Source organism: Euprymna scolopes, chromosome 36 (assembly GCF_053919585.1).
Source record: "Euprymna scolopes isolate OS-2025 chromosome 36, ASM5391958v1, whole genome shotgun sequence".
Taxonomy (NCBI): Eukaryota; Metazoa; Mollusca; class Cephalopoda; order Sepiida; family Sepiolidae; genus Euprymna; species Euprymna scolopes.
The window spans coordinates 48158914-48171739 of record NC_136517.1 but is presented as its reverse complement, the minus strand read 5'-3'; the positions used below and the strand labels follow the sequence as shown (position 1 = coordinate 48171739).

The 12826-nt window shown below is 38.9% G+C and overlaps 1 protein-coding gene across 2 annotated transcripts in view; it reads left to right on the top strand.

The window, feature by feature from the left end:
* The window catches only part of LOC145260455 (uncharacterized), a 122223-nt gene that overhangs the window by 45577 nt on the left and 63820 nt on the right, over positions 1–12826 (top strand). For both annotated transcript variants that reach the window (XM_080118510.1, XM_080118509.1), the window contains exon 9: positions 5902–5940. In XM_080118510.1, coding sequence (XP_079974636.1) covers positions 5902–5940 — 39 coding nt within the window. The remainder of the gene's footprint in view (positions 1–5901; positions 5941–12826) is intronic.

Here is a 12826-nt window from a genome sequence, read left to right as displayed (position 1 = left end):
TGCCTCTCTCTCTCTCTCTCTTTTTGTGCGTGCCTCTCTCTCTCTCTCTCTTTTTGTGCGTGCCTCTCTCTCTCTCTCTCTTTTTGTGCGTGCCTCTCTCTCTCTCTCTCTTTTTGTGCGTGCCTCTCTCTCTCTCTTTTTGTGCGTGCCTCTCTCTCTCTCTTTTTGTGCGTGCCTCTCTCTCTCTCTCTCTTTTTGTGCGTGCCTCTCTCTCTCTCTCTCTTTTTGTGCGTGCCTCTCTCTCTCTCTCTCTTTTTGTGCGTGCCTCTCTCTCTCTCTCTCTTTTTGTGCGTGCCTCTCTCTCTCTCTCTCTTTTTGTGCGTGCCTCTCTCTCACTCTTTTTGTGCGTGCCTCTCTCTCTCTCTCTTTTTGTGCGTGCCTCTCTCTCTCTCTCTTTTTGTGCGTGCCTCTCTCTCTCTCTCTTTTTGTGCGTGCCTCTCTCTCTCTCTCTCTTTTTGTGCGTGCCTCTCTCTCTCTCTCTTTTTGTGCGTGCCTCTCTCTCTCTCTCTTTTTGTGCGTGCCTCTCTCTCTCTCTCTTTTTGTGCGTGCCTCTCTCTCTCTCTTTTTGTGCGTGCCTCTCTCTCTCTCTTTTTGTGCGTGCCTCTCTCTCTCTCTCTTTTTGTGCGTGCCTCTCTCTCTCTCTCTTTTTGTGCGTGCCTCTCTCTCTCTCTCTTTTTGTGCGTGCCTCTCTCTCTCTCTCTCTTTTTGTGCGTGCCTCTCTCTCTTTTTGTGCGTGCCTCTCTCTCTTTTTGTGCGTGCCTCTCTCTCTTTTTGTGCGTGCCTCTCTCTCTCTCTCTTTTTGTGCGTGCCTCTCTCTCTCTCTTTTTGTGCGTGCCTCTCTCTCTCTCTCTCTTTTTGTGCGTGCCTCTCTCTTTTTGTGCGGCCTCTCTCTCTCTCTTTTTGTGCGTGCCTCTCTCTCTCTTTTTGTGCGTGCCTCTCTCTCTCTTTTTGTGCGTGCCTCTCTCTCTCTTTTTGTGCGTGCCTCTCTCTCTCTTTTTGTGCGTGCCTCTCTCTCTCTCTTTGTGCGTGCCTCTCTCTCTCTCTCTTTTTGTGCGTGCCTCTCTCTCTCTCTTTTTGTGCGTGCCTCTCTCTCTCACTTTTTGTGCGTGCCTCTCTCTCTCTCTTTTTGTGCGTGCCTCTCTCTCTCTCTTTTTGTGCGTGCCTCTCTCTCTCTCTTTTTGTGCGTGCCTCTCTCTCTCTCTTTTTGTGCGTGCCTCTCTCTCTCTCTTTTTGTGCGTGCCTCTCTCTCTCTCTTTTTGTGCGTGCCTCTCTCTCTCTCTTTTTGTGCGTGCCTCTCTCTCTCTCTTTTTGTGCGTGCCTCTCTCTCTCTCTTTTTGTGCGTGCCTCTCTCTCTCTCTTTTTGTGCGTGCCTCTCTCTCTCTCTCTCTTTTTGTGCGTGCCTCTCTCTCTCTCTTTTTGTGCGTGCCTCTCTCTCTCTTTTTGTGCGTGCCTCTCTCTCTCTCTCTTTTTGTGCGTGCCTCTCTCTCTCTCTCTCTTTGTGCGTGCCTCTCTCTCTCTCTCTTTGTGCGGGCCTCTCTCTCTCTCTCTTTGTGCGTGCCTCTCTCTCTCTCTCTCTCTTTGTGCATGCCTCTCTCTCTCTCTCTTTTTGTGCATGCCTCTCTCTCTCTCTCTCTCTCTCTCTCTTTGTGCGTGCCTCTCTCTCTCTCTTTTTGTGCGTGCCTCTCTCTCTCTCTCTCTTTTTGTGAGTGCCTCTCTCTCTCTCTCTCTCTCTCTCTCTTTGTGCGTGCCTCTCTCTCTCTCTTTTTGTGCGTGCCTCTCTCTCTCTCTCTCTTTTTGTGCGTGCCTCTCTCTCTCTCTCTTTTTGTTCGTGCCTCTCTCTCTCTCTCTCTCTCTCTCTCTATTTGTGCGTCCTCTCTCTCTCTCTTTTTGTGTGTGCCTCTCTCTCTCTCTTTTTGTGTGTGCCTCTCTCTCTCTCTTTTTGTGTGTGCCTCTCTCTCTCTCTTTTTGTGCGTGCCTCTCTCTCTCTCTTTTTGTGCGTGCCTCTCTCTCTCTCTTTTTGTGCGTGCCTCTCTCTCTCTCTTTTTGTGCGTGCCTCTCTCTCTTTTTGTGCGTGCCTCTCTCTCTCTCTTTTTGTGCGTGCCTCTCTCTCTCTCTTTTTGTGCGTGCCTCTCTCTCTCTCTCTTTTTGTGCGTGCCTCTCTCTCTCTCTTTTTGTGTGTGCCTCTCTCTCTCTCTTTTTGTGTGTGCCTCTCTCTCTCTCTTTTTGTGCGTGCCTCTCTCTCTCTCTCTTTTTGTGCGTGCCTCTCTCTCTCTTTTTGTTCGTGCCTCTCTCTCTCTTTTTGTGCATGCCTCTCTCTCTCTTTTTGTGCATGCCTCTCTCTCTCTCTCTTTTTGTGCGTGCCTCTCTCTCTCTCTTTTTGTGCGTGCCTCTCTCTCTCTCTCTTTTTGTGCATGCCTCTCTCTCTCTCTTTTTGTGCATGCCTCTCTCTCTCTCTCTTTTTGTGCATGCCTCTCTCTCTCTCTTTTTGTGCGTGCCTCTCTCTCTCTTTTTGTGCGTGCCTCTCTCTCTCTTTTTGTGCGTGCCTCTCTCTCTCTTTTTGTGCGTGCCTCTCTCTCTCTCTTTTTGTGCGTGCCTCTCTCTCTCTTTTTGTGCGTGCCTCTCTCTCTCTTTTTGTGCGTGCCTCTCTCTCTCTCTCTTTTTGTGCGTGCCTCTCTCTCTCTATCTTTTTGTGCGTGCCTCTCTCTCTCTCTTTTTGTGCGTGCCTCTCTCTCTCTCTCTCTTTTTGTGCGTGCCTCTCTCTCTCTCTCTCTTTTTGTGAGTGCCTCTCTCTCTCTCTCTTTTTGTGCGTGCCTCTCTCTCTCTCTCTCTTTTTGTGCGTGCCTCTCTCTCTCTCTCTCTTTTTGTGCGTGCCTCTCTCTCTCTCTCTCTTTTTGTGCGTGCCTCTCTCTCTCTCTCTTTTTGTGCGTGCCTCTCTCTCTCTCTCTTTTTGTGCGTGCCTCCCTCTCTCTCTTTTTGTGCGTGCCTCCCTCTCTCTCTTTTTGTGCGTGCCTCCCTCTCTCTCTTTTTGTGCGTGCCTCCCTCTCTCTCTTTTTGTGCGTGCCTCCCTCTCTCTCTTTTTGTGCGTGCCTCCCTCTCTCTCTTTTTGTGCGTGCCTCCCTCTCTCTCTTTTTGTGCCTACCCCCCCTCTCTTTTTGTGCCTACCCCCCCTCTCTCTTTTTGTGCCTACCCCCCCCCCCTCTCTTTTTGTGCCTACCCCCTCTCTCTCTCTCTCTTTTTGTGCCTACCCCCTCTCTCTCTCTCTTTTTGTGCCTACCCCCTCTCTCTCTCTCTCTTTTTGTGCCTACCCCCTCTCTCTCTCTCTCTTTTTGTGCCTACCCCCCCTCTCTCTCTCTCTCTTTTTGTGCCTACCCCCTCTCTCTCTCTTTTTGTGCCTACCCCCTCTCTCTCTCTTTTTGTGCCTACCCCCTCTCTCTCTCTCTTTTTGTGCCTACCCCCTCTCTCTCTCTCTCTCTCTCTCTCTCTCTCTTTTTGTTCCTACCCCCTCTCTCTCTCTCTTTGTTCCTACCCCCTCTCCTCTCTCTCTCTCTCTCTTTGTGCCTACCCCCTCTCTCTCTCTCTCTCTCTCTCTGTGCCTACCCCCTCTCTCTCTCTCTCTCTCTCTCTCTCTCTCTCTTTGTGCCTACCCCCTCTCTCTCTCTCTCTCTCTCTCTTTTTGTTCCTACCCCCTCTCTCTCTCTCTCTCTCTCTCTCTCTTTTCGTGCCTACCCCCCTCTCTCTCTCTCCTTGTGCCTACCCCCTCTCTCTCTCTTTGTGCCTACCCCCTCTCTCTCTCTCTCTTTGTGCCTACCCCCCCCTCTCTCTCTCTCTCTTTTTTGTGCCTACCCCCTCTCTCTCTCTTTTTGTGCCTACCCTCTCTCTCTCTCTTTTTGTGCCTACCCCCTCTCTCTCTCTCTCTCTCTCTTTTTGTGCCTACCCCCCTCTCTCTCTCTTTTTGTGCCTACCCCCTCTCTCTCTCTTTTTGTGCCTACCCCCCCTCTCTCTCTCTCGTTTTGTGCCTGCCCCCCCCTCTCTCTCTCTCTCGTTTTGTGCCTACCCCCTCTCTCTCTCTCTCTCGTTTTGTGCCTACCCCCTCTCTCTCTCATTTTGTGCCTACCCCCCCTCTCTCTCTCGTTTTGTGCCTACCCCCTCTCTCTCTCTCGTTTTGTGCCTACCCCCTCTCTCTCTCTTGTTTTGTGCCTACCCCCTCTCTCTCTCTCTCTCTCGTTTTGTGCCTACCCCCCTCTCTCTCACTCTCTCGTTTTGTGCCTACCCCCCTCTCTCTCACTCTCTCGTTTTGTGCCTACCCCCCCCCCCTCTCTCTCACTCTCTCGTTTTGTGCCTACCTCCTCTCTCTCTCTCTCTCTCGTTTTGTGCCCCTCCTCTCTCTCTCGTTTTGTGCCCCTCCTCTCTCTCTCGTTTTGTGCCCCCCCTCCCTCTCTCGTTTTGTGCCCCCCCTCCCTCTCTCGTTTTGTGCCCCCCCTCCCTCTCTTTATGCCAATCTATATAAAACTGTTGTGGTCTGAAAGATGTATCTCGATGTTGCCGCTACGAGAGAAATATTCAGTGCTAGGATCTTATACTTTCATGATTCCGCAAGATCTTGGTGTACGATAATTACATCCCAGTATAGAGTAGTGTTTGACCATTGTCTTTAGATCTTCAGAAGCCAAGCAGGTAATAATCAGTTACATTAAGGATAATTAATTCTCTGCAAATAATTTTGTAGATTCAGCAGTAAAGGAAGCAGGTCTACAAATTGATAAAAAGTGGACAAAACATTTTGTATGAAAATGGCATTTATTTTTATTCATTGCATCTAAAAAATGACAAAATGTAAATTGGCAACATTGGGCAGAAATGTGTTTGTATGAAGCATTTTTAATTTCTTCCCTTTCTCATGATGACAAAAAATAGAAAGAGTTCAACAAAAAGAAAGAGAAAAAGAATAACAAGTCACTTGTGATAGTTTATTCATTGACCCTTACACCTTGCTGTCGAGATTTGGCAAATTGTTCTTTCCATATATTTCGGCACTATTTATCTCTCAATTTGTGTCTCTTACATCAAATTTTATTTGTTTTGTTTAAAATTCGATTTTTATCAATTTCTTTTTGTACCATCAGTTTTAGGAAAGTGATTTCAAAATTGATTGAATTGTGTAAATCTTAACATTTTCTGAGTCTTTACTAAAATAAATTTGTTTTTAATTAGGTTGCTGAATACCTATAGATATTCAGCTAATATTATAATGGTTAAAGTTAGAATAGCATTTAGGATTTTTTAAGGGATCAAAATAAATTTGTCACCATTTTTAAGCCAATTTACGTGTGTGTGTATATATATATATAAATAAATTCACTGGCACTTGTACAGTTTAATCAAGACATTAAAAAATGAAAATATCAAAAAAAGGTTATATTGTACTTATCAGTTTTGAACTAAAGATCTCCGACCCCCCCCCCCCCCCCCCAAAAAAAAACATGTTTTTATGACAACGCATTGAAGGTAGACATCTTGGAATTTTTTGAACATGCCACGGGGAGATAACTCAATTTAAAGCGCTGACACTCCCTCCCCATCTTTTAATAAAAGCTTTTCTTCCTAAAGATCGAACCTTTTGGTCGGTATCATAACAAATTGTTTTTTGCTGTGAAAAAAAAAAATACTACTTGATGAAATTAAGTAAAAAATTTTTATTTTGGAGAACTTCATTCCATAACAGATATGTACAACTGAAACATTTTTTGATATTTTCATATTTTTAATGTCTTGATTAAACAGTACCAATTCACTTTATAATTAAAAATTTTTTTTTTTTTTTTTTTTTGCAAAATGTCCAAATATATACTTGCATTTTAATCTCTCTCCCTAACTAATTTTAATTATTTATTTTTGGTTCAGATTATTCAACGTGAAAGGAATTTAAGACGGAAAGCAGAGGTGATTGATTTATCTTGTTTTCCCCCCCTTCCTCTTACTAGCTATTCTTCATATTTCATTTTTGCTTTTTTGCTTTCTGCTACTTCATTTAAAAAAAAAAATTTTTTTTTTTTTTTTTTTTTTTTTTTTTGCTTTCTTGCTTGCTTTTCTGTTTTAATTAGATATCGCAGATATCACCCCCCCCCCTTTCTTTTTTATATACTAAGATGCACAAGTCTGGGTGATCTGTTTTGGCTTCATTTTGTTTAATTTTTAATATCCAGAAGAATGTTTGATATAAAGTTGGAAACTACATGTGACAGAGTAAAAATAAATTGGAAATAGAGGTTATGGCAAGATGTCTTTTTTTTTTTTTTTAAGGAAGTGTTTTATATTAAGAGATAATTCAATGGTTACACGCACCTTGGTTGTGTTTATGGATTCTCATTTCATTCGTATTTAAAAAAAAAAAAAAAATCCAATTACGACAATATAACACAATCAAAGGAAACTAACTCCTTTTCTGTAAAAGGCAATTAACTTCCCTATATTAACTGTCATGAGAATTGCACAAAAGTATATGCGATGAGAGTATCATTTTCGTAACAGCTGCAGACTGGATAACAAGCCCAGATGGAAACCTTGAGGACTGTAATTGAATCATGACAAATAAATTTGGAAGAACATTTTTTCAGCTTGCAATTTAAGGGGTCATTCATAACCCATTCATTGTCATAAAATTTAACAATGACACTTATAGAAGTTCCAATAGTCAAATTAAATTGACCTTATTAGATCATTCTCAATGAAAAAGCTAAAGTCTCTACCTTTATCCATACAAATACATACTAAACACTAACCATCAGACACTAAATATACACCCAAACTGGAATAAAACCTAAAGTAACTATCGAACTTATTGCAATATAATCTGGCTCTTCCATTAAATGATAACTTGCATGCCAAGTCAGCTTTTTAAGCCGTCATGTCATAGTCATAAAGATCAGAAAGGGAGAAGGAAAAGGCAATTGGGAAGTTAAGCATGCGAGTCTCTTCCTCTTACCCCTTTGAAAGCAAGGTGGCTGGCTTGTCTGGTGTCACGTGTTGAGAGCCATCTGACGTGTTACCTTTATAAACAAGATGAGAACACTAATCTAAGAAATGAAAACGTATATAGACAATCATTGAAAAACAAGTTTCCAAAAGAAAACTCTAATACTAAAGATACAATCAAAAGAAAAAGACATTCTTTACATTATAACCTAAATGGCTAGAGTACCACATAAATCCCCCTTTAAGGAAGCAAAAAAAAAAAAAAAAAGAAGGCGCAACTAATGGACAGTCTTATATAGAAGATGAACTTCAAGAACAAAAAATACCTCAACAAAAAACAGATTTAAGACCTTGGAAATGGAGAATGAAATCCCATTTATGAATATAACAATGCTTGTGTAGATTGGGGATGTTTTTTTAAACTAACGCACTTCAAGTGAAAACCTTATTACAAATAATGATTCAGTAGAAAATTATTGTGAGTATTAAAAAAAAATATATATAGAATTTTATGTTTTAATATGGAATAGTTTTTAGATTTCCAGGGGAAGTAACTGCAATTGATCAATTTAACCATTTCAAAAGTACAAAATGTTTGACTGTTATTGTGGATAATTTTTTTTCTTAAAACTAAATTTAGAACATCTACTGGATCATTTTTCATAATGTTTTTAATTTATACTAATTTTTACATGACACATAGGTATGTAATGTTTTCACCTGAAATACGTTGGTTTAAAAGATTGCCGATCTATGCCAGCACCAATAAAACTTAAACAAAAAAGAAATTTGCCTCCACCCTCCCTTTTGTTTTTTTATCTGGCTACTGAAAACATCATAAACATCTTTCAATAGAACTACTGAGGTATTAAAACAATCTATAAATTAACCTAAACATAGTTTGCATTCAACGTACATACCTCAAAATATCAACCAATATGTTTTTAAAGGATACAACATAATTATATAAATATATTTTTAAGGAATACAACATGATTTGACTTAGCGACATTCACCCAGGATAAGTTGGGCTGGCTCCTCCTATAGAACACATAGCATTCTGGATAAAAACAGACCATGCATGATGGTCCGTAGTGGCCAAAATAATTATGGATAGCCAGTCCTGGGATAAGTGGTGAACGCTGTACATCTGTGGACCAGAGCTAGGTTTGATGTCGGCTTTGATGGTGTGCAACTATGTATTCAGCTGAACTGGGCATCTTTGCCAATCTTACAGTGGTTCTGAAGCTATTTCTTTGTGAGTGAACTCTTGTATTGCAGTGTGCAATGTGGCCAAACCAACAAAGTCTTTTTTAAAAGAAATTGGTTAAGGGGGGGGATGATCCTATATGATTTCACAAATTATAAAACTAGAAACAAAAAAGTGAAAATGGTTACTCAAAAGAATAGCAAAACTTTTGCAATAGAATTGCCAAGGAATTAAGGTAAACTATGAAGAAACATCTTATGATAAACGATAACCCAAATATTAATTTGCTTTCAAAAAATTTGCCTTAAGTGATATGACTATGACAATATTTTTCTTTATTGGGGGGTAAATACCCGTGTAATATGCACATGTCTTCAGAAACATAAAAGTACATTTTTTGGGGTGGGGTGGGGTCTATAGATTTTAGTTTTACTGACAGTTTAAAATCTATAAATATTTATCATTTGGTAGCAGCAATGGAACACTAAGTTTTAAACAAAAAGAATTGTTTTTTGCATCAGATGCCCCATATTCCAATTCTGATTAATCATCCCAACACTAATATATAATTTTTATACCTACAGACACTAGTATTTCATGCTTTCGCAATCATCAATGCAGGAAGTGACGATTGCTACTGGTTGGACATCAACCATCATGAGAATTAAAGGAAATTAACAACTATAAATATCAAATGCAGGCACAATAGTAAGATAGTCAATAGTGTTCACAAGGCCAGCCAACTACCCTTATTTCCCAGACAGTGCTCAACTTTAAGAACTTTCTTTTTAAAGGGGCTAATAATTATAAATAATTTTTATACCTACAGACACTAGTGTGTGTGTAATTATATACATATACATAAATTTTGATTTTAAGAAATACTGACATATTGTTTAAGGCCTCTGTTAATGGGGAAAAATATTAAAATATATTCTGTAAATACATGACACAGAATATTTGACAAAATATTAATAGATTTAAATTTTAAAGTTCATGTAAATATTTACTTTGTTGCCATATCATTCTAAATAATTTTATTTGCCAAATTTAAAAAGCCCATAATCAGGACACCAGGAAGTATAATTGACTGTTCTGTTGGTTTGGTAGGCCGAGAGCAGACAAACCGTTCAATGGCAGTGGAAAGGCGCTCATAGAACCAAGTCAGTTTTTAATTGTCCACTGTGTGCTGCATCCTTTATAGACCAAGGTGGTTGAAGAAGTTCTGCATGTCGAAACCAATCACTTTACTCATTACCACAGTGATTTGTCAGAATACAAATTTGTTAAGACTGGTATATTTTTATTACTTGTGGTCCTCTGCTGGTGCATGTCGGAGCTTTGTTAACGATTCTTTTATTGGCAGTTCGCATCCCGGATTAGCAATTTACTGTATAAGGGAAAGCTATCACAAGACCATGAAATTAATCAAAGTGTTAGCACACACGGATAGGGTGCCGATAAAACTACATTATTAAAACTGTACCAATCTTTAATTAGATCCAAACTTGACTATAGATGTTACATATATGGAGCAGCCAGAGAATCATGTGAAGGAATTGGATACGATACAACACCAAGGACTGAGATTGACTTTGGGAGCCTTCAGAACCTCTCCAATAGGGAGCTTGCATGTGGAGGCTAACGAACCACCACTAACCCTAAGAAAACAAAAACTAGCTTTACAATATTACTTAAAGTTTGCATCATGTGCATCAAACCCTACATATCAATGTGTTTTCCATCCACAATATACACATCTCTTCAACAAAAAAGAAAATGTTATCAAACCTGCCAACCTCCGTATAAACAACCTCCTCATGGAAACCTACATAGACACAACAAAAATATATGAATCTATGAACTTGGAAAGTCCACCTTGGATGATTGAACAACCATCCATAATATTAAAATTGAGTAAATATTCTAAAACAAAAACCCATCCCTCAACCTTCCATGACATCTAAAATGAATATAAAGAATAATCACAAATCTACACAGATAGATCAAAGGATGGAGACTAAGTAAGTATGAGGATCGAACCCGAACCTTTGAGGCAAAGTTGTAAATTAAAGTGTGAAAAAAAAAAAAAAAAACGTGCGACGTTAACCATTGCCCACGTTTGAATTTATTTAATTACTTGGATTTAGCAGGTTCTCGTTTTAATGAGTTAATGAGGTCAAGTTTGACTGCGGGGTTTCATTTACTGCTGAATGCTTTTTTTTCCCCCCCAAGATGTTATAGGAAAAAGACTAATCCACATGCGGCGAGCGACAAATATTGAATATCTATCTTCCCGAAATCGAGCAAATTAAATAGACAGGCGAGCTTCGTTGTTAACTGTGAGATATTACGATTTATATGTGATATATAAAGTTTTAAAAAGTTGTGAAGCGAGCGACCGCTTCTCTGAAAGAAGCTTTTTGTAGACACACAGAAAAAGCGAACACACATACATACATTTTCGCTTTTATACAGGGTGTTTCAAAAGTCTTGGGAACATTACAACATATTTAAAATCGTTATGTTCCCAAGACTTTTGAAACACCCTGTATTTATAGATATATGCACACATATTTTTTTTTTTTTTTTTTTTTTAATATATACAATATTTTACATGTAGGATGTTCTTATTTGCATCAGATGGTGTGTCTGTGATGCTATATTTCGAAATGTCTTCTTTTTGTTAGGCATTCAATTTTCAAATTATTTCCTGTGCATGTAGGCCACCACTATTCATTGCACATCATTGTTGGTAATACAGTTGAATGTCATAAAGCGGAGGGTGATTTTTAGTATATAACATTTAGCTTATTAACAGTTTGTATAGGACAAACATAAAAATGACAAGAACATGTAATGCACGAACGGTACACAGGGAAATAACTTAGAACAGATGAGATACTGTCAGCCACTAACCAAGATTGGCGACAGGTTTGGAGACAAAAGCATCGTTATTTTTGTGGCAAGTGCTCAACTGAATTCCACTCTATAGCACCCCTCTCCCCCCAAAAAATTTACACAAAAATAAACAAAAAAAAAAAATGCTCTACTAGCTACAACCACTATTTCCCCCCACTCTCTATCTGGGCTTAAATCTAAACACAGATTCCATGAACAAAACTTTTTTCCCGGAACCGCCTGCATGTGGAACACTGTTCTGCTGGGGGCTTGCTTCTCAATTAAATACATGGTAGCTTTCAAGTCCAATGTAAACAAGTTCGTGTTAAGCTGTCTTAAAAAAAATAATCAAATTTTATCCAATTTACATCATTAACAATTACTACACGACCACCTTACATTCATTAATCCTTACCCTTGAGTGGCCTTTAAGACTTGGTACATGGTGGCTCCTAATTAAATAAAAATTAAAGTCTGTGCTGTCTTTGTGAAAATGCGAATTAACATCTTGTCTTGACAGCCAATTAAACCCCAACTTACAAAAGGGGAAATAAATGCATTCGATTATTCCATTATAAGAAAGAAAAATAATTATTTCGTTTAGTGAATCTGGTAAAAATCAAAGTTATGTAGGAAGGCGGAAAGAATAGGAGAATGTTCGTCTTGTAGAGCGAGTTGGACAGAAAATGGTCCCAAGTCTTGTCAAGAAAAGCCAAGTGTCATAGCTATCATGTTATCACGAAATGGATGATAAAATTATTGCGAGATTAGATACCCAGAAAGGAAAGCTTAAGGTAGCATGATGCAACTTTAATAAACAAACAAATGAAATGGAAAAATTTGATAAAAAACAGCTCGAAAGAAGGTAAAAATAATATTGCAATGAGACAAGTAAACAAGGAAAATGGGAAAGGGTTAATTTGTTCCTGATGAAGAACGGTACCCGTCAATCTCTTTTAAGTTATTTAATGATGAAACCTATTATAAATGATTCACTGTATACAATTAATTGAATACAAGTTGCTATGAGATTATTATTTTAAAAAAATTTAACTTCAATCATTATCTTTACTTGTTTATGGTGTAGAGCTCCTCAACTTTTCGTACTTTGACTCCAGGAAAAAAAAAATTATAATTTCCCATTTCTTTCGGGAATGATAGGAGTAAAATACTTAACTATTAATCAGGTTCGTGATCCAGTCGTCCAATTATTAATCTGTGCATGAAAACACTCTGTTTAGCACTGAAGAGCTGTAATATGATAAAACGGCTGTCTGTGAATGACGTCTATTGATTTGGCGAATAATTATGCCATTTTTATTTTTATTTTTTTATTTACAGCGAATTTTATTTAACAAAAGGATAAAATGGCAGTTTAAGTTTGTTAGAGAAAAAAAAAGAAAAATACTTGTTACAAAACCCGAAAGGCAGTAACGTCACCCCTGGTATCACCAGCGGCTTTTGTTATGAGACAAGGTGTAAAAACAAATCTTATCTGATTGAAATGTTTACTTTTGTCCGATGATGACCTTATGCATCATTAACATTCACTGCTTAATTTCACATGAACACAGCGGAATTGGTAACTTATCACGTTTGTATGTTTTAAACAAATCAAGTTTTTATTAATCGGCATTATTATTACTACTTGCGAGGTCTGCAGAAATTCCATGGTGGTTTACTGTTTTCTTTCTTCATAAAAATAATCGTCAGCTCCTTTATTTTTATTTTTTTTTTTTTATC